The 22445-nt window shown below is 42.7% G+C and overlaps 1 protein-coding gene across 10 annotated transcripts in view; it reads right to left on the bottom strand.

Moving 5' to 3' along the window:
* Positions 1–264: 264 nt before the first annotated feature.
* LOC120438826 (mitogen-activated protein kinase kinase kinase kinase 2-like) overlaps positions 265–22445 on the bottom strand; it is a 94966-nt gene continuing 72785 nt past the window's right edge. For 4 of the 10 annotated variants that reach the window (XM_039609258.1, XM_039609260.1, XM_039609261.1 and 1 more), the window contains 15 exons: positions 20528–20678; positions 14712–14881; positions 14492–14533; positions 13950–14034; positions 13396–13475; positions 12070–12130; positions 11867–11990; positions 11654–11712; positions 11466–11569; positions 4938–5115; positions 4778–4849; positions 4616–4702; positions 4463–4533; positions 4304–4359; positions 265–1812 (listed from right to left, as the gene is read on the bottom strand). In XM_039609258.1, the coding sequence (XP_039465192.1) occupies positions 1725–1812; positions 4304–4359; positions 4463–4533; positions 4616–4702; positions 4778–4849; positions 4938–5115; positions 11466–11569; positions 11654–11712; positions 11867–11990; positions 12070–12130; positions 13396–13475; positions 13950–14034; positions 14492–14533; positions 14712–14881; positions 20528–20678 (1428 nt within the window). In that variant the 3' untranslated portion in view covers positions 265–1724. Of the gene's footprint in view, positions 1813–4303; positions 4360–4462; positions 4534–4615; positions 4703–4777; positions 4873–4937; positions 5116–11465; positions 11570–11653; positions 11713–11866; positions 11991–12069; positions 12131–13395; positions 13476–13949; positions 14035–14491; positions 14534–14711; positions 14882–20527; positions 20679–21773; positions 21814–22445 lie in introns of those variants that run through there. The other 6 variants (XM_039609254.1, XM_039609265.1, XM_039609255.1 and 3 more) reach the window with 4 other exon arrangements.

Genomic DNA, 22445 nt, shown 5'->3' with positions numbered 1-22445 from the left:
TCGAGATGTATCTTTTATCACAGAATGTTTAACCAGGGTTAAGACTTCACCCGAAGGCATAAGGTGGGTTTTATTACACAAGCCGGTGGTAAAAGTGTTAAATGCAGTTACTTTCTCAGTCTGCTAGAGCCTCCACTTGAACGCAAGAACCTTCATTTATCTTCTCAAACGGAATTCAAAATGTTTTTTACAAATTGAAGGATTAAGATATAAATCGTAGAAGCATCGATCCACACATTCAAAGAAGAACAACCCAACAAACTCTTCATAAAACTCCAAGAGATATGAAAATCTTTATTTCTGTCTATTCTGTGTTGTTAATAACATCACATCTTCACATAGTAGCAAAAACATATTAAAAAAACATTAATCTCAATATGCATACTGTACTTCAAGTTTCTCTCATGGAAAGGCCAGTGTTACTTTTATAGTATCCTTTCCATAAATATAAATATCTTTACCCATGTAGTGGAATGTTTATTTTATTTTTTCATTTTAGTTAAACGAGCACAAGTATAATGTGACCACATTCACTTTTTATCAGGACAGGCTGCACCACCCAGGTGGTTAGCATACAATAACACTGCCTTGATCTCAAAGCTTCTTGCTAACTGTACTTTTTTGTCTTTAAGTAAGGAAAGTGTAAGGAGTGGAATACGGTCACATCACGTGCTTAAGGTTGTGTTAGCACTGATAATTCCTTCACAGCTCTTTAAAGATGTCATCATATCAGCTGTTAATGCAGCGTTACACAGCACATGGAACACAGCTGCTGTCCTTACGCTATACTTTCAAGCATCACACTTTCTTACTGACCAGTTTATTTCCACTTTTTATGCTCTAGTATGGTGTGACTGAATGAAGTCAGCAAACCAAATTCTGGTCATCTGAGGATGAGAAAAAACTTGCATGAAATGTGAAGAATGAGATGAAGATGGCTCCTATGTTTTAGACGTGGCACTGTTTCTGCCGTTGTAAGTATGCTAAAGCTCGAAAGACACATTAAAAGTCTGACACTTCACTCTTCAGCTGGAGCGTCCATCGAGTTTTACATTCCAGGTTTCCTCGTTGGGATTACGACTCAGACGATGATGTGAAAAATTAGTTATTACATTAAACCCATAAAATCAACACTGGCAAAAAAGCCGTGCACTTCACAGAACAGCTTTCTATGGCTGAGCAGCTCCTGCAGGTGTAAGGTGTAGGTGTCACAGCACTCCGGTCCAAATAGTTTATGTGCAGCATGCAGACAGAAAATGGCTTTACAGAATATGACTGAATGTTGAGGCACCAAAACACACTCAGTCATTTCTGTGCAGTGTCAGTCTGCCCCACTCAGTCTGATCAAGAAGAAAACCTGACTCAGTACGACGATGTCCCGAGGCCATGTTCAGGTTATTCTCCTGTCCAAACTGAGCGGGCAGATCAGTGGAGTCTGCATTAGCTTTAACAGAAAGGTCTGATTTACGCAGGTAAGATGAATAGACAAGAAAAGCTAGAAAACTTTATCAACTATAACCCCAACGAGGACCTTGACAGGTGTCTTGTGTACAGGTGAAGGCTGGACAGTCAGCAGGATCCCTTCCTAACATTTGTCATTCCCAGCATTGAACCGTTTTCTGGCACAGCCTCGGTGAAACAGAGCATCGTTTCTACCCCGCAGTTACAGACAGGCTGTGCTTTTCTTTGGTAACACCGTCCAAGGAGAAGCCCCGCGTCCTCTCTCAGTAGCTGCTTTCGTGTCCTGTCAGGATGTACAGGCTGCTCAGTGCTGACGGGTCATCAGTCGGTGTGCTCTGAAGGATGATGTCTCTGCACATTATCAGCAAATGAGAAGGAGAGAAGTTGTAAAGCAGAACCAGAGAAAGGCAGTACTAACCTAAAGCCAGTGCCTCCACCTGCTGCTACTCCTCCCACCTCTAGTACTAACACTACTGATACTACAACCACTCTAGTTTGACTTTTAATGCTACACACTGGTACAGTACTGGTACACTTACTGGGTCTACTCTCGTGTTTTACTCCTGTTCCTGCTCATTACCACGCCTACTACTTTTTTAAACTTTATGATAAGTGTGAACATTTACACAACAGCATACAAACAAGTTTAAAGTAGAAAAAAGGAAGCAAAGAGCTGAGAAATACATCAAACATAACACAGAAGCAAAAGAAACCTTTGCGAGGATTCCTTCTACACCCAGTTTGAGTAAAAATTAACTGAAACACAAGGAAAGAAGATAAGATCCACTAAATAAGGGTTGGCACAGTTGTACAATAATACTTAGTACTGGCAGCCACCAGTGCTAAGCCTCAGCCTCCCAGTAGACACACCTATGGTACAGATTTAAAATCCTACATGTCTTTGTTCTCAGGTTATCACGTTCACAAACTTTGGTGTCCACGCTATTTGCCTGCCAGGCTGACAATGATTTAGATCACAGAAATCCAACAACATGTTTAAGCTGTTATTCCTGGTTCCACAGTGGAAAACTCCGGGTAACTTCCATTATCTTTGCTCCTGTATAAGACTTTCCTGAATGCTAAGGTTTGGTCTTCCACGTGAAATTCAGTACTTTTGTTTCAGTTTCATTAATGATGCATTGATTTTGGACATCTATGTAATATATATGTGATGCACGACCGTCTTTGAGTCCGTCCTTCTCATATATAATCCCACCGTTTTTGCACTTCAGATGATTCTAGTAATGACTGATTTAAAAAACAAAAGGGGGAAATATTTCTAATGAACTCACCACGATTCTTATTTCAAACTTCATTAAAAGCTACTGGATCAACAGGGGTGTCCTGGATTTTTTAGTAATATAATATAGTAATATATTATTATTAGTTTTAATTATCTAGTCAAAAATCTATTCCAGACTGCTCTGAAAGAAATCAAAAAGAAAAGGACATTTTCTGAAGACTGAGTTTTAATGCCAGATATCTATACGATCCAAATGTAAACACACACACTTGTAGTTACTGGAATTATTCATTTTGGCAGGTTATGTGTCAATTGTTTGAGAGAACCTGGTGTTAATGTCCCCTCCCCCCACAAAGTGCTGAGGGTATTATCAGGATGTCCTAAAAGCTCTCAGTTAATCCAAAATGCTGCAGCGAGAGTCCTGACATTGACTAGAAACAGAACATTTATTGGCTCCCTGTTTTATCCAGAATGGAAGAGTCAAAATCCTCACACACAAGGTCTTAAATAATCAGCCCCTGTCTTATCTTAATGACCTTATAGTACCATATCACCCCATTAGAGCACTTCGCTCTGAGTATTTAAAAGTAAAATGGGAGCCAGACCCTTCGGTTTCCAGGCCCCTCTTGGTAAATGGTAAATGGACCGGTTCTTATATAGTGCTTTTCTACTCTGAGCACTCAAAGCACTTGCCTCATTCACCCGTTCACACCCATTCATACTCTGACGGATGCACCGGAGAGCAACTTTCATGCAGGATATCTGGCATGCAGACGGGGAGTAGGTGACCTGCTCCCCCACCTGAGCTACAGCCACCACTTCTGTGGAACCAGCTTCAAGTTTGGGTTTGGGAGACAGACACCCTCTCTACTTTTAAGATTAGGATTACAACTTTCCTTTCTTCCCTGAATCCTCCCTTAGTTAGCCTAAGTCTAGGCAGCTGGCGGGTTCCCGTGATGCACCAAGTGTTTATTCTTCAGTCACCCTTTTCACTCACTATCTGTTTATACACCTCTCTGCATTGAATCATTAGTTGAGAATATTCTCTGGCTCTCTTCCCCAGATTGTCTTTGTCCCGTCTTCCTCCTCTCACCCCCCAACCGATCGCAGCAGATACCCGCCCCTCCCCGAGCCTGGTTCAGGTTTCCTCCTGCTAAAAGGGCGTTTTTCACCTTTGTGCACCATAATTACAGGGTCTTTACCTTACAATATACAGTGTGTTGAAGTGGCTATTGTTGTGATTTGGCACTAGCATAAAGAAAATTAGCACTAAGGAAAGTAGTTTTCTGTAGACGGTAGTTGGTAACTTTAATGGCTGGGGTTTTTTTTGGAGGGCTGCATGCAAACACATAGGCTGCATTTCCTTAATCCTTGGATTTGAGTAATCAACAGAACAAACACTCTAGTGTGACTCCTGCTTTAATGCTACCATTAATGCTAGGAGTATTCATGCTACTTCCACATGCTACTCTGAAAAACCGCTTCCAGGTCACTTAACAATAGTATCAAGAAAAATACTATCCTGATTACTTCTGATGTACTAGGATTACTAGTTTCTCACAGTGATTGATAACTCTTGTCAGCATACTGTTAACATACCTGTTTGTTCCCAGAACTCTGAACACACGACTCTCATCTGTAATTTCTTGTGTTACCTGCACATAAAGTGAAAATTCACATGTGTAATGACTTAGAACAAATATGATAAGCACATGATACGAGCTCAGCCAACGTTGGATGAATTTACTAGTTCATCACCTCATCTGAATGGAAACTCCTCCCTTTGAGGCCATGCTTCCAGAACGCCAGCACACTGTCCTGCAAGCAGACTGACAGAACAGGAGGTGTCACTCAGCTTTCAGGACAGACATCAGCTCTCATTCACTCTGTTTGTCACATCATTATTTCTACCTAGTGTTTCAATGGGGAAGTCAAAGACTATTTCTGCAGCCAGCTGTCTGGATGGAAGGCCTTGCAGGTTCACGATCTTTACAGTTCCTGTCCAAACGGTACACGGATTGAGAATGAGCACGAAAGACATTTGAAGTATTGACAATATGCGAGGGGACTTACTTTCCAAGGTGATGAGAACAGTGTCTCGGTCCAGCTGGGTTACCTGCACAGCTCTGAGTGCTCCACTATCTCCTGACGCATGGAAACAAGGAAGCCTGTTGAAACAAGTTGAAGCTTGAAGCTTCAGGAAGTCAGCAGAGAAATTCAGAAACGGTCCTACCTGGCACTGGAACAGGAGCACCGTTCAGCTCTATAATATCAAACCTGAGCTGTTGGCCGGTTGGTGGTTTATCATTACTACAGTCTCTAACTCCAACACACAGCTGAGGAAACTCATCTGTTGCCAACACCAGCAGTTCAAATATCGGAAGAGAATCTGGGAGCCTGATGGCGAGTTGCTGTGAAACAGTCATAAAGAAAAAACAAGAAACAAAACAAGAAAAACTAAATAAATTCTCATGGATGGTTAAGTGATGCTTGTTAAACCTGAGCTGAACCTGTTCATACAACCTTCCAAAACAGCACAACAGAATTCTTGTATGATTAGTAAATCTTGAGATTAAAGATAAACCGATGCCATCCATCCATCGATCCATCCATCCACCCGTCCGCCCACCCATCCATCCATCTGTCCGTCCATCCATCCATGCATCCGTCCGTCCATCCATCCATCCATCCATCCATCCATCCATCCATCCATCCGTCCACCCCGTACGTCCATCCATCCATCCACCCCGTCCATCCACCCGTCCATCCATGCATCCGTCCATCCATCCGTCCTTCCATCCGTCCGTCCATCCATCATGCATCCGTCCGTCCATCCATCCATGCATCCGTCCGTCCATCCATCCATGCATCCGTCCGTCCATCCATCCATGCATCCATCGGTCCGTCCGTCCATGCATCCGTCCGTCCATCCATCCATCCATCCGTCCATGCATCCATCCATCCATCCGTCCGTCCATCCATGCATCCGTCCGTCCATCCATGCATCCGTCCGTCCATGCATCCATCCATCCATGCATCCGTCCATCCATGCATCCGTCCGTCCATCCATGCATCCATCCGTCCATCCATGCATCCATCCGTCCATGCATCCCTCCGTCCATCCATCCGTCCATGCATCCATCCGTCCGTCCATCCATCCGTCCATCCATCCGTCCTTCCATGCATCCGTCCGTCCATCCATGCATCTGTCCGTCCATCCATCCATCCATCCGTCCATCCATGCATCCATCCATCCGTCCGTCCATCCATCCATCCATGCATCCGTCCGTCCATCCATCCATCCGTCTGTCTGTCCGTCTACTTCCGCTTATCCTTTTTCAGGGTTGCAGGGGGCTGGAGCCTGTCCCTGCTGTCTTAGGGCGAGAGGCGGGGTGCACCCTGGACAGGTAGCCAGATTGTGGCAGGGCTAACACATAGACACAGACAACCATCCACCCCGTCCATCCATCCATCCATCCATGCATCCGTCCTCCACTTGGTGTTCGCTCGCTCTGCGGTAGAGTATCACTTCCTGTTCCTGCTCAAACACAGTGGTGTTTCTGAGTAGCTTTTCTGCTTAGCAATTTAATTTAAATCTTTTGATACATCCCTTTTTCATAGTATAATCTTCACGTGCTTCATCTGAATCACCCTTTCTGTGTGCTCACTACCTAATTTATAGCCAAAGTATTCACTCACTGTCTCTTTACTGTTTCGCTAGCTTAGCTCGTAGCCGACTCGTTAGCACCATGGCTACTTCACCTGTCCCTCCTGCACTTTCCTGCTCATTGTGTCAGATGTTTAGTTACTCCTCGGCCTCCTTTAGCAGTAATGATACCTGTAACAAATGTAGCATATTTGCAGCTCTGGAGGCCAGGATTACTGAATTGGAGACTCGGCTTCGCACCCTTCATTCACCCGTAGCTAGCCAGGTCCCTGTAGCTGGTGCAGCCGAAGATAGCGTAGGCCCCGCTAGCTGTTCCCCGGCAGACCCCAAGCAGCTGGGAAAAGAGGCGGTTGGGTGACGGTGAGGAGGAAGCATAGTCTTAAACAGAAGCCCCAGGTACACCACCAACCTGTTCATGTGTCTAACTGCGTTTTTTCCCCACTCGGCGACACACCCGCCGGGGTCAAACTCTGGTAATTGGTGATTCTGTTCTCAGACATGTGAAGCTAGAGACACCGGCAACCATAGTCAATTGTCTTCCAGGGGCCAGAGCAGGCGACATTGAGGGAAATTTAAAACTGCTGGCTAAGGGTAAACGTAAATACAGTAAGATCATAATTCACGTCGGCAGTAATGACACCCGGTTACGCCAATCGGAGGTCACTAAAATCAATATTGAATCGGTGTGCAACTTTGCCAAAACAATGTCGGACTCTGTAGTTTTCTCTGGTCCCTCCCCAATCAGACCAGGAGTGACATGTAGCCGCATGTTCTCCTTAAATTGCTGGCTGTCTGAGTGGTGTCCCAGAAACGATGTGGGCTTCATAGATAATTGGCAAACCTTCTAGAGGAAACCTGGTCTTGTTAGGAGAGACGGCATCCATCCCACTTTGGATGGAGCAGCTCTCATTTCTAGAAATATGGACCAATTTATTAAATCCCCCAAAATATGACTATCCAGAGTTGGGACCAGGAAGCAGAGTTGCAGTCTTACACTCCTCTCTGCAGCTTCTCTCCTCCTGCTACCCCCAAAAACCCATCTTCATTGAGACTGTGTCAGCTCCCAAACAGACAAAAACAAACTAAAACCAGCAATAAACAACTTAAACATAAAAATCAAAAAGAAAGAACAATACAGTATCCACATCTGAACCAAAGAGTAAAACAGTGAAATGTGGATTATTAAATATTAGGTCTCTCTCCTCCAAGTCTCTGTTAGCACATGACTTAATAATTGATCAACAAATCGATTTACTCTGCCTTACAGAAACCTGGTTGCAGCCGGATGATTATGTTAGTTTAAATGAATCAACACCCCGAGTCATTCTAACTACCAGAAACCTCGAAGCACAGGCCGAGGGGCGGTGTGGCAGCAATTTTTCACACCAGTCTATTAATTAACGAAAGACCAAGACAGACTTTTAATTCATTTGAAAGCCTGATGCTTAGCCTCGTCCAACCCAGCTGTAAAACTCAGAAACCAGTCTTACTTGTTATCATCTATCGTCCACCTGGGCCTTACACAGAGTTTCTCTCTGATTTCTCAGACTTTTTATCTGATTTAGTGCTCAGCTCAGATAAAATAATTATTGTGGGTGATTTTAACATCCATGTAGATGCTAAAAATGACAGCCTCAACATGGCATTTAATCTGTTATTAGACTCAATTGGCTTCTCTCAAAATGTAAAAGAACCCACCCACCACTTTAATCACACTCTAGATCTTGTTTTAACATATGGCATAGAAACTGAACATTTAACAGTGTTTCCTGAAAACCCTCTCCTGTCTGATCATTTCCTGATAACATTTACATTTACAATAATTGATTACACAGCAGTGGAGAGTAGACTTTATCACAGTAGATGTCTTTCTGAAAGTGCTGTAACTAAGTTTAAGAATATAATCCACCCACTGTTATCATCTTCAATGCCCTGTACCAACACAGAGCAGAGCAGCTATCTGAACGCTACTCCAACAGAGGTCGATTATCTTGTTAATAATTTTACCTCCTCACTACGTACGACTCTGGATACTGTAGCTCCTGTGAAAACTAAGGTCTCAAATCAGAAGTACCTGACTCCGTGGTATAATTCTCAAACACGTAGCCTAAAGCAGATGACTCGTAAGCTGGAGAGGAAATGGCATGTCACAAATTTAGAGGATCATCATTTAGCCTGGAGAAATAGTTTGCTGCTTTATAAGAAAGCCCTCCGCAAAGCCAGAACATCTTACTATTCATCACTGATTGAAGAAAATAAGAACAACCCCAGGTTTCTCTTCAGCACTGTAGCCAGGCTGACAAAAAGTCAGAGCTCTACTGAGCAAACCATCCCTTTAACGTTAACTAGTAATGACTTCATGAACTTCTTCACAAATAAAATTTTTATCATTAGAGAAAAAATTACCAATAATCATCCGACAGATGTAATATCGTCTACAGCTACTCTTAGTACCATTGCTATTCATTTAGACTCTTTTTCTCCAATTGATCTTTCTGAGTTAACTTCAATAATTACTTCCTCCAAACCATCAACGTGTCTTTTAGACCCCATTCCTACAAAACTGCTCAAAGAAGTCCTGCCATTAATTAATTCTTCAATCTTAAATATGATCAACCTATCTCTAATAATCGGCTATGTACCACAGGCCTTCAAGCTGGCTGTAGTTAAACCTTTACTTGAAAAGCCGTCTCTAGACCCAGCTGTCTTAGCTAATTATAGGCCAATCTCCAACCTTCCTTTCATATCAAAAATCCTTGAAAGAGTAGTTGTCAAACAGCTAACAGATCATCTGCAGAGGAATGGCTTATTTGAAGAGTTTCAGTCAGGTTTCAGAGCTCATCACAGCACAGAAACAGCTTTAGTGAAGGTTACAAATGATCTTCTTATGGCCTCTGACAGTGGACTCATCTCTGTGCTTGTCCTGCTAGACCTCAGTGCTGCGTTCGATACTGTTGACCATAATATCCTATTAGAGCGATTAGAACATGCTGTAGGTATTACAGGTACTGCACTGCAGTGGTTTGTATCATATCTATCTAATAGACTCCAATTTGTTCAAGTAAATGAAGAGTCCTCTTCACCCACTAAGGTCAATTATGGAGTTCCACAGGGCTCAGTGCTAGGACCAGTTCTATTTACATTATACATGCTTCCCCTAGGCAGCATCATTAGAAGACATAGCATAAATTTTCACTGCTATGCAGATGACACGCAGCTCTATCTGTCCATGAAGCCAGGTAACACACACCAATTAGTTAAACTGCAGGAATGTCTTAAAGACATAAAGACCTGGATGGCCGCTAACTTTCTGCTTCTTAATTCAGATAAAACTGAGGTTATTGTACTTGGCCCTGAAAATCTTAGAAATATGGTATCTAACCAGATTCTTACTCTGGATGGCATTACCTTGGCCTCCACTAACACTGTGAGGAACCTTGGAGTCATTTTTGACCAGGACATGTCCTTCAATGCACATATTAAACAAATATGTAAGACTGCTTTCTTCCATTTGCACAACATCTCTAAAATTAGAAATATCCTGTCTCAGAGTGATGCTGAAAAACTAGTTCATGCATTTATTACTTCCAGGCTGGACTACTGTAATTCACTATTATCAGGATGTCCTAAAAACTCACTGAAAAGTCTTCAGCTGATCCAAAATGCTGCAGCAAGAGTACTGACAGGGACTAGAAAGAGAGAGCATATTTCTCCTGTTTTGGCTTCCCTTCATTGGCTTCCTGTTAAATCCAGAATTGAATTCAAAATCCTGCTCCTCACATACAAGGTCTTAAATAATCAGGCCCCATCTTATCTTAATGACCTTGTAGTACCATATCACCCTATTAGAGCACTTCGCTCTCGCTCTCCAGGCCTACTTGCTGTTCCTAGAGTATTTAAAAGTAGAATGGGAGGGAGAGCCTTCAGTTTTCAGGCCCCTCTTCTGTGGAACCAGCTTCCAGTTTGGATTCAGGAGACAGACACTATCTCTACTTTTAAGATTAGGCTTCAAACTTTCCTTTTTGCTAAAGCATATAGTTAGGGCTGGACCAGGTGACCCTGAATCCTCCCTTAGTTATGCTGCAATAGACGTAGGCTGCCGGGGATTCCCATGATGCATTGAGTTTTTCCTTTCCAGCCACTCACTATGTGTTAATAGACCTCTCTGCATCGAATCATATCTGTTATTAATTTCTGTTTCTCTCCCACAGCATGTCTTTCATCCTGTTTTCCTTCTTCACCCCAACCGGTCGCAGCAGATGGCCCCGCCCCTCCCTGAGCCTGGTTCTGCCGGAGGTTTCTTCCTGTTAAAAGGAGTTTTCCTTCCCACTGTCGCCAAAGTGCTTGCTCATAGGGGGTCATATGATATGATTGTTGGGGTTTTCTCTGTATTTATTATTGTGCGATCTACTGTACAATATAAAGCGCCTTGAGGCGACTTTTGTTGTGATTTGGCGCTATATAAATAAAATTGAATTGAATTGAACCATTCGCACACATTCACACCTATGGGCAATTTAGCGTTTCCAGTGAACATGTCCCCACTAACTGCACGTCTTTGGACTGATGCCACTTTGCCATAATGTTGTGACACAGGCATGTTTCTCCTAGCAGCACTGTGTTAGGACTGCAGACAGGCTTACCACAGAGCTCTGTTCTCACAATACATACGTTGTCTTCATGAAATGTGCAAGACATTCACAAAAAAACCTGTCAATTAGTCTGCTATGTGACCTAATGGTGCATGCTGGTGTTGAACTGTGTGCTGATAACACTGTTCCTGTAGCCCAGAAAACACATGGTAACCATTCAGTTACACGAGCTTGGACCCAGAGAAGGTGCTGTTGGTGTTTTTGGACAGCGTTTATACAGCGTTTCTTTTATTTAGTCTCTAAAATCTTGTTGCGCTTGAATAAAAAGTATGCATATGTTATTAAAAAAAACAATGACATTCTTCAGCTTCAGATTCTGATATGATGTCTGTCTGCTTTTATGTAATTCAGGTCTAATGGCTGGTTTGCATTGTGGAAATAGGGTTAGAGTTAGAAAGGAAGACATTTATTCAGGTGGCAAGTTCAACATATCTGTACAAACCTTTAGATGCATGAACTTCTGAAGAGGCTCGTACCACAAGAGTAAAACCAGGCCAGATGGGACAGCCCCGCACAGAAATGTGCTATCTGTGTATGGGTTTCTCGCTGAAACAGAGAGAGCAGGACTAAGTGTCTGCAGTTGTTCTCCGTGAACAAACAGACTGACCAGAGTAACTCAGCACTGCTTACCTACACTGCACCTCCTACAACCTTTAGTGTCAGGAATCTTTACAGATATGGCAAACTTTCTGTGGCCAACAGAGAATATCCAGGTCAGAACAAGCAGACAAATCCCACTATTTGGGTTTACAGTATCCTCCTTCCTCAAAATCATACATCACATAATTAATACTGCTGCACCTACAGCTCCTGTTTCCCTGCATCTGTGATGGCGTGTCGTACCTGAGACTCATCCGCTCCGTGAGGCGGTTGGTGCTGAGCGACAGGCTGCTGTGTTTCTTGTGCAGATGTCCTTTCTGTTCAAACAGAGCTGGCAGGCTGTGCGAGTAAAGCTGGGACGACTTCCCTGCAGGATGGAGCCTTTTTAGAGCAGCATATTATCGAGTGGACACAATGTTCTCCGTTTGTGTCACGCTGTTTGTTACCTGATACGGACATCAGCACATTGTTCATAACATATAGCCATATACATCGCTGGGGGAGGAGCTGTGGGGAGAGGGAAAAGACAAGCAGTTCACTGACACTTCAAACATCCAGCTTCACTCATCAGGCTGTTCCAGAAACACCATTTCCTGGTTTTCAGTGCTCCTCCTTTCATCAGGAGCTGCACTCCTTACTCACATTTTTCAGGGTGATGCGATCAATGACTTGCACTTTTCTGTTATTACTTGCATTTTTATACAATGCTCTTCTACTCTGACTGACACTTTCAACTACCAGCTTAACCACACATCACTCTATTCTACTTCACATTCACGTCCAGTTACACATGTCTGCATGAATTCTGCACGCACGTTTGCACTACAAACTGCACACAAACACGTGCACACACATGCGCACACTCTCGTGCACATATCCATGATTTACTCCAAACCTAACCTTCAGTGCTTTTTAACTTCCAACCCCTTCAGTGGAAGCATCGGGAGAAGTTTGCCAGATTTAGGGTTTGCAGTGTTATTTGTTCACATGTTTGTGTTCTGGCTTGTTTCTAACATTACCACAGTTACTACTGTCACAAGTCAGCGAAGCATAGACTGGTTTTAAGGAGGGTCGCTCCTTACTGGGGTTATATTGTCATAGTAACTTATGCTGCAGACCTAACCTGCTCTGTACCGAGTTATTCCTCCTGCACGTCTGTGCACGGATAGTCGAGCATCTTATGAATCTAGCAACTTGACCTTTGACCCATTTCAGTATAAGATATTGTGAAAGTATTAGTCTTAGCTGACTTTCCTTCGTGTTTCTAATGTTCTTGTGTTACTAGTAGCCCCGATGTTTCCCCTGTCTGACCTCTGTCTCGTCTATGTGTTGCTCAGTTTTCTGGTGTGTCGCGTTTTTGTCCGTCTTCCCTCCTTTTCCTCTCATCGCCGTCACCTGTGTCCAATCATTTTAGCCAGTATCTTGATCCCCATCTGTTCATCTTCATTCTAATCCCTGTTTTGTAGCATGTAGCGTGTCTTCCACACACAGCTCCTGCCTCTGTGCTCATTTTGGGATTCTGTTTTGTTGTTGGCTAATTTTGTGGACAGCTAAAGTTAAAGCCTTGGTTTTGCTTTGCTGTCTTTCCCTTGGTGCTTTGCAAATAAGTCGTCTTTCCAATAATTTCACCAGAATGGAGGACAATGAAAAGCATTAAAATGTTACCAATTATACTCATTAAGCACAGGACATGTAATAAAGGATTAAGGCAGGTTAAGTGGAGTGGATGGCTGTTAAAGCATTATACAGATGTGAGAGAAGTACGATCTTACCTTCTTTAATGTATCTTCATGAAGTTCATTAAGGTTCAGTGTGTAGATGCCTTCTTCTGCCCCAAGAATAAGATGCTGATCTAAGTAGGAAAAGTGTTTATATAAAGAAATTTCCATCAGCACCAAACACAGACACCATTACCATCACATCACAAGGTTCAGACACCAGACCTGCTTTCACTTTGGCTGCTATCCCCATTAAGAGTGCCTCTTTGTGCTACAATGTCAGACAACAGCGCACACATGACCCATGCTGTGTGCTAGCACCTGGCCACTACAGTGTCACATCACATTTATTGTGCGCGTCAAATGTGCACACGCAACAAAGAGCATCTCTGCACAACAAGACCATCTTAAAGAGAACACAGCCACATTTAAATCAGTTACAGCTTTCCTTTCAAATAAAGTCTCCTTTTCATCGCACCTTGCATAAATGAACTGTCTCCTCACATTAATGTAAACCTGCAATAAACCTGCTGCTGTGAGATTCCTGAGAACAAGCTCTCATTACTCCACTATGAAGTAAAAATAGAACCATAGACCAAACCACTGACCTCTTGTTTTGGGAAAAATCCAGGTGACGGCGCAGTTGATTTTTAGTGGGCAGCCATTGAAGACTTTAGAGAAGCAGGCTCCCATCTACAGAAGCAGCAGAGCAACTGAATCATGTACGGTTAGACTGACTCTTCAGTTTAGGTATGTTATCTTTCCAACAAAACCAAACTGGCTGTTATACTTTTATTCAAAGTTGCACAAGTAATTTTTCTGTTCACAGTCATCCAGGTCATGGTAATCTGAGGAGCTTTGTCTCCAAATAGGCCTTAAAATCTGGGACTCTCCACCTATCGCTCTTAGAACTGAAGGAGCTTCTCAGATAAGAGATGAAACATCCCGACTCTTTATCTTTCAAAGCTCCTTAGATCACAGACCAGTTTGCACAAGAGTTACTCTAAAAGTGAGGAAGTAGTGAGAAGGTGCAGAGGTTTGTGGAATCCGTTGGCAGGACGCAGCCATTAAAACACACGGTTGTACGTGAGGAAGCATGTCATGTTAGTCATGAGAGCTTTGGGCATAAAATGTTAAACTTCACACTTACATGGACTTGAGGGGTGGGAGGAAGGCCATGACAATCAGCGCTCTAAAAATGTCAAAGGTTACACATAAAAAATGTTATTATTTTTTGTAAATGTCCCAAATCAGCATTTTGACTGTTACACGGTGTGTAGTCTGACACCTTTAAAGGATCCAATCATTAGGAAGTTATAAGGTTAGCAAATCACACGGGCTGATATGCTGAGGCAGACGCTTCCACTTACATCATCCTTCGTCTTCCTCCTCAGTGTGCTCCATTCTGGTTTTAGTGGGGTCTCTCGTTTGGGTGAGGAAGCAGTAGTAACCAACTCTGCTGTCACAGCGCCCTCCGCTGGCCGACACGTTTCACTGCAGCCCTTTGTGATGTCCTGAGTGGCCGAGCACCTGGCCAAGGCTAAAAAGAGAAAGAGATTTTTGTGGGACTCATTCTGAGCTCGGTCAGCTTAAAGTGGAACTATTACGGCCATAGCTGAAGTCAATGCATGCATTAAGTCATGTCTGCAATAACTGCAATATAAATTATTACGTGGTATTAAAGTTCCACATCACTACAACAGTGATACAGCAAAACGATGCATTTACATTTATTAGCGTACAAAACAACAAGCAAGTGCAGTGTGTCAACCAGAAAAAGCAGATACTTTGACCTCTAACAAAGTACAAACTAAAATATGCAAGAAAACTGCTCCTGCTGAAGGTGGAAACAATAAACAACAAACGTGTTTCACCACTTGAGCCAAAAACGAGTACAAGCAGATTACGATGGCACACGAGGAGAAGACGTAAAGAACTTTAAGCAGTTGTTCAAAAAGCCTGAGCCAAGATCCAACATCCCAGGTGGAAGATAACTTTTTATTTTATGTGATGATATTGTGGAGTTAGAAGGTTGATTTACTTTTTTGTTAAAGTGTTATATGTTATGTTTTGAGTTTTCTACGATACTTTCGTCCTTACATTTGTCTAATTCTGTGTCACTGCTTTGCACTATAACTCTGCTGATGCAGGCGCATTGTAACAATTCAATTTAATTTATATTTCAACAAATCATCACAACATTTGCCTCAAGGTGCTTAACACTAGAAGTCCCAGGCTTTTCTAACCCTCTGTCAGCCAAGTGGAAGCTAACTTGGCTAGTCTGTTAGCATGAATTCATATGTAAATTGGGTCGTTACCTGAGAATTGTGGAGGGGAGTGGGGGTGTGTGAATGATTGCGAATGTCTAACTGCAAACTGCCTCTTTGTTTGTGTGTGGGGAGGGGGAACTGCTAAAAGCTGTGAACTTCATTTTGTGTTCGTCTTGATGCATTCTCAATCATCCAGGAAAATAAATCTCCAAAAGATTTATTGATAAAAACAGTACAAAAAAACCAAAAAATATTTCTACAAAACAACCATTTGTACACATATTTACAGATAATAATAAAAAGTGAGTGAGTTCATTTCAATCACTCACAATCCTGGCACTGCCATGGTATCTGTAGACTGCATTTACCACATGTGTATCTGTAGCAGTGAACACATTGCACAGTGGCATGATTGTTCTTGCATTTGTGTTTGACCTGACACGTGGCTCTTTTTCCAGGGCTAGGTGTGGAGGGTTGTGTCCGAAGCAACTGTTCTTTTCTTGCCTTCTTCCCAGCCATATGAGAGTTAGCCAACTCTCTTGCAAGCTCCACCAGGAAGTCCACCCGTCTTTCCTGCGTCCCGTTGCATGCTTGATACAGCACATGTGCATTCAGTGCTGCCATGTCAATCATGTTATAGGACCGTGTACTCCCGCACCATCTGGTCCATCACATCCACGCCACACTTTGTGGTGTTGTAAAGGGTGACAGTGTTTGGCTTCCTTTTGGTGGTGTTATCAGTCTGAACCACGCTGTGCATGCTGCTAAGAATATAGACTGTCTTCTTCCGTTTGGCTGCATACGCCGTCAGCGTGGCAGCAGAGGTTGAAAACACCTAAGAAATAAGATAAATTGTTATTTCCATAGCACTTTTACACACAATGAAACACATAAACATAGAACCACAAAGACCTGCAGCCTACCTGAGTGGTGAATTCATTGCGATTTGTGTATCTAGCGGATTGAGGAATTTCCCGGCGAATCTTGCTGACTGTGCCGAGGATGGTGGTTTTCCGTCTAAGAAGTTTTTGCGCAAGTGAAAGTGATGTGAAGAAATTGTCCGTGGTAACATTTCTGCCCTTGTCTAGGAATGGTTCCATCAGCCTCATCATTTTCAGACGGTCTCTCCCCACTGGCACAATTGGGGTCCTTGCCAAGATATGTGAGGACATTGCAAATGTACTTGGATTTTAGGTCGCAGGCCACCCAAAACTTGATCCCAAACTTGTCAGGTTTACTTGCAATATACTGCAGGAAACAGCACCGAGTCTTTGATCTTGATCTTGATCAAAGATCTTGATCTTGCGGGGGGTACTAGGGTTCCATCACTACGTGACTGCTGGTCAGCAAACCTGGGAAACCCACAGATCATTGGAACTGTGCCGCGTAACCCCTTCCAAGACATCATGCAACACCTACGCTTTGATGACAGGTCCACCCGCAGTGATCGAGCAAAGACTGATAAGTTCGCTGCAGTTTCCAGTGTGTGGGGATCATTTGTCACCAACTGCATCACGTGCTACCCTGGTCTACATATCACCGTTGATGAACAGCTCTTCCTCGGTGCTGTTTCCTGCAGTATATTGCAAGTAAACCTGACAGGTTTGGGATCAAGTTTTGGGTGGCCTGCGACCTAAAATCCAAGTACATTTGCAATGTCCTCCTATATCTTGGCAAGGACCCCAATCGTCCCAGTGGGAGAGACTGTCTGAAAATGTAGTGATGAGGCTGATGGAACCATTCCTAGACAAGGGCAGAAATGTTACCACGGACAATTTCTTCACATCACTTTCACTTGCGCAAAAACTTCTTAGACGGAAAACCACCATCCTCGGCACAGTCAGCAAGATTCGCCGGGAAATTCCTCAATCCGCTAGATACACAAATCGCAATGAATTCACCACTCAGGTAGGCTGCAGGTCTTTTGTGGTTCTATGTTTATGTGTTTCATTGTGTGTAAAAGTGCTATGGAAATAACAATTTATCTTATTTCTTAGGTGTTTTCAACCTCTGCTGCCACGCTGATGGCGTGATGCGCCAAACGGAAGAAGACAGTCTATATTCTTAGCAGCATGCACAGCGTGGTTCAGACTGATAACACCACCAAAAGGAAGCCAAACACTGTCACCCTTTACAACACCACAAAGTGTGGCGTGGATGTGATGGACCAGATGGTGCGGGAGTACACGGTCCGCAGAGGAACACGGTGCTGGCCAGTTGCCGTGTTCTATAACATGATTGACATGGCAGCACTGAATGCACATGTGCTGTATCAAGCATGCAACGGGACGCAGGAAAGACGGGTGGACTTCCTGGTGGAGCTTGCAAGAGAGTTGGCTAACTCTCATATGGCTGGGAAGAAGGCAAGAAAAGAACAGTTGCTTCGGACACAACCCTCCACACCAAGCCCTGCAAAAAGAGCCACGTGTCAGGTCAAACACAAATGCAAGAACAATCATGCCACTGTGCGATGTGTTCACTGCTACAGATACACATGTGGTAAATGCAGACTACAGATACCATGGCAGTGCCAGGATTGTGAGTGATTGCTGAAAATGTTGAAATGTACTCACTCACCTTATATTGTTATTTGTAAATATGTGTACAAATGGTTGTTTTTTTATTTTTGTTTTTTTGTACTGTTTTATCAATAAATCTCAGCAACAAAGGAAATACACCCATGTGTGTTGATTTCTCCCTAAGGCAAACTGAAACACAAGTTTCCTTGTGGCTCAGGAAACTAACCACTCCAAGTGGTTCAGCATGGCCCCACCTTATTTACATAACAAAAGCAGCTGTTCACAGGTGATTAAGGATATTAGCTAAAAGCCTACCAGCCATTTGGCTCGACGGTGGGTTTTATAGGTAGAAAAGCCAAATGGCTCTTCTCTGGGACTTCTAGTGTTAATAGTGTAAGGTAAAAAAAAACCCTACAATAATACAGGTAAAACAGAAAAACCCAACAATCATTTGACCCCCTGTGAGCAAGCACTTTGGCGACAGCGGGAAGGAAAAACTCCCTTTTAACAGGAAGAAACCTCTGGCTCAGGCTCAGGGAGGGGCGGGGCCATCTGCTGCGACCGGTTGGGGTGAGAGAAGGAAGACAAGATAAAGACACATCAAGCAACTTATAAGGATAAATGTGCAGGCAAATTGTTTATATCCAGCAAAGCTGAGAATAAAACTGGATACCGGAGAGAAGACCTCACTGAAAGAGCTCTGAGAGAGTCAGAACAGGGTGTGGAGAAAGAGAGTGCATCGAAGAGGAGCTGAAGGAAGGCAGCGTTGTCAGCATCAGACCTCAGGGCTCTTATGCAGGAAGAACTCTAAATTAACTCAATTCTAGAGTGACTTGAATATGTGTTGATTGATACGTAGAAAGGGACAAAACAAAGAAGAAATCGAGACAAAGAAGTAGATGCACACAACATACAATGGATGTTTTGTTTCTGCCAAAATATCGATGTAGATACGTTTCAGAGTGTAAAATATTCCATATTAACAAACGATATATTTCATAAAGTCCAGGTGGAGGACGCGTTTAGGTTTAATATGAGTGGATTACACTCACCTAGACCTCTTTAACAACAGTGTGATATTGGTTATATAGGTCTGTACCCAAAAACTGTTTTTGACTGTTTCTTATTGATTTTCACTCACTTAAAATTCCATCATGTCAGGTTGTCTTGTACAATTTCCCTTTTTAAACTGAAATCTGGTCTCCTATACTTGAGTCAAAAAACCATATCCAATAATGATTTTGTACATTTATTTAATATTTCTCAGCGTGAGACTCAAGAGAAATACAAATAGAAAATGCGAGGAATTGAGGGGTGTCAGTAGGGGGGTTTTGGCGGTGGGAGGAGCTCAGATGGTCACGTCCCAACAGGTTTATTTTGTTCATAGTGAAAGGTAAGGACTCTCACTGGCTGCTACAGTATAAGCATGTTTTGACGTGTTTTCTGTGGCATTAGCAGTGAGTATAAACACTCTGCTATCAGATTTGTTCATGCTTCAACATTCAGGATTTTGATGCTGTGTCAGCCACACTCGTGTTTTATGGCTCCAAGAGGTTGTGTCATTGCTCCAGACGACTTTTGTTTTATTTGTGCTGAATACACTGTTAAAAGTCAACAAAGGAACATAAGGGATTTTGTGAAGAAAGTTTATTTTGCTTACTTCAAGATGAAACTTTGGGAACGAGAGAAAACACCCTGATTTTTTGCAAAAAAAAAACATTTTTGGATTCAGCTTCCTAAAAAACATAAAATTTACCAAAAATATCCATTCTCACGTACAGACTAAGCATGTATATACTACACACCTCTTAGAAAGCAAAGGGGAATATGCAATCATATAGAGAAAATGACACATATGCACTTTGTTAGTTATAACATAAAAGGAATTAATAACCTGACTAAGAGAAACAAATCCTGGGTCACAGAGACTGCAGTGCTCTGCAGCTGCCAAAGGGTCGACTTTGATGAGCCAAAGTTTAGAATATGTTTTGGTCTAAAACTGATTCCATGGTTTCTTTTTTAACTCCAGTTGTACTATGCTTTCATTTCAGAGTGCAATCAGACATTAAACTGCATCATTTTCAATAACAAACTGGAAGAACTGGGGTGTTCTAAAACTTTTGACTGGTAGTTTAGGTCGTTCATTGTGACCATTCTGGAATCACTGACTGGATACTTTAACTACACAGAGCTCTTTTACTTTGACATGCTGTATGACGTTCATGTAAATAATCCTTAACAACTGCACAGTCTAAAGTTAATATAGTAGTTAGAATAACTTCCCCTCTGAAGGAGCTTTATTTAAAACTGCAACGTTATATGGGACAGAACAGAAGTTAAAAGAAACGTGTCTGTTTAAAGGCAGACATAGCTGAGGTCTAATGTTGTGATGAGTACCTGTGGTGGAGTCGGCTGTGACAGCGCTGTCTGGGCCCAGTGTACAGGTCGGTCTCGGTGTAAGATCTTTGTCCTCTGTGTTGGGAGTCAAAGAGCTGAAGGCTGGCAGTGAGGCCGTAGATGGACTGAACACACCGCTCTTTCTGCCTCCCTGAGAAACACCATCAAACATGTTACTAAATACAAATACACATTACTGTATGTGACAAGGCTGATGTGCATGGGAATGTTGCTCCCATGGTTTTATACTGAACACATTTCTGCATGTTCATCAGATGGAATAATGCCTCTGTAGTGAGTAGTGGTGTTTCCACCCTTCTCCATTGGCATTAGAGGGTGTTCCCAGGACCTTAGCTGTCGAGGGCATTTTACCCCTGCAACAACTGGACCAGACTATAAGCGATTAAAAACCCCATGAGAGGTGCAGCCAATGCTAGAGAGGAGGGGGGTAGTCAAGGGTGAGCGCCTGGTGGCTGGGCGTGGTTTGATCACTCAGAGACATTCCCAAGCATTTACAGAGTCAGTACATGGGAGCAGGTTTAGCTGGTTGAGGGGGTTAAATAGCTGGCTAAGTAAGCCTTCTTTACTCTTTATCTCCTTTACATCTACGGCCAATTTAGAACTGCCAGTTAATGTAACGTGCACGTCTTTACACTGGGACGAAGCCAGTTACCCAGCAAAACCCCAAGAGGCAGGAGGAGAGCGCACAAGTGCCACACAGAAAGGGCCCAGGTGGGGTCTGAACAAGCACTGCCCACTGTAAAACCACGCCACCTAGAGGCTGGTTGGAACAAATAACCTGCTTCTGTATGAATAATACTGTACTGAGGCAAATGTAGAATTTGAGGAAGGCTAATTTAATTTTAAAGTTAGTAGAAGCACAGGCAGGAAACTGATGGAAAGTCATAATTAAAGCTTTTCACCTTCCATTAAAACATTTATGCTACTTTGCATTTTAAGCATTTTTGTAATCTTAAGGTGTACACATATTAAACTAGTATAGAAGAGTAGAAACTGCACATACTACACTGCCAAAAGTATTTGCTCATCTGCCTTCACACACACATCGACTTGAAGCCAATTGATTCTATACAAGTTGGAACAGCTGAATTTAATGATCTGGACAGGCGAGTGAATACCTTTAGCAACATATAAACTAGTATATAAAAGTTGAAGATACACACAGACACAGTATAGATGAACTACTAACTGCGACAGAGATTTTGTTTATGGTAGAATGACTCACACTCACATCAGCACATGGCACTCTCTTGATGGTTAAACTCCTGAAAGACAAAGGAGCAATAATGGTCATGCTCTAAAAGGCGAAGACGTCTTATGATGAAATCCACATCAAGCATAATAGAAACAAGCTGGACATAAAGGCAGATGCTGGAGATGCTGAGGGTTGGCTAAGAGCAGGACATGAACAAAAATCTGAAGGAAACATTACAACAAAGCAAGCAAACACCAGACTTTCACTGACGCGGTGCTGGTGTGGAAACTTTTTAGAATCAAACACTATGTAGGAGGTAACAGCTCCCCTCCTATATCCAATGACATCATGGTTCTAGATAAAAAGAAGAAATAGGAAAAAACCCGCACTGTCCGAAATCTAGCACTAGTCAGTTTTCCACATTATGTGAGGGAATCAGCACAAGCACCACATCAGTGACAAGTAACACAAACCCACAGAAGTTAACAAAACACGTACATTTGTGCTAAATCAAAAGTGCTCCCAAACTCCAGTTCATGGAGGTTGGGATTAGATAAGATTGAACACAAACCTGTTGATTAAACCCAACATACAGACAATGGTTGATTTTCACATCAAGAATAAGTCCATGACAAGCAGCTTATTTCAGGTGAATTCAGGTGGGATGGGGAGACATTGGTGTTAGGAAAGGCTAGAGTTAAT

The sequence above is a fragment of the Oreochromis aureus genome, linkage group 3 (genome assembly GCF_013358895.1).
Source record: "Oreochromis aureus strain Israel breed Guangdong linkage group 3, ZZ_aureus, whole genome shotgun sequence".
Lineage (NCBI taxonomy): Eukaryota > Metazoa > Chordata > Actinopteri > Cichliformes > Cichlidae > Oreochromis > Oreochromis aureus.
The sequence above is the reverse complement of the archived record's forward strand: the minus strand, read 5'-3'. Positions and strand labels throughout refer to the sequence as shown.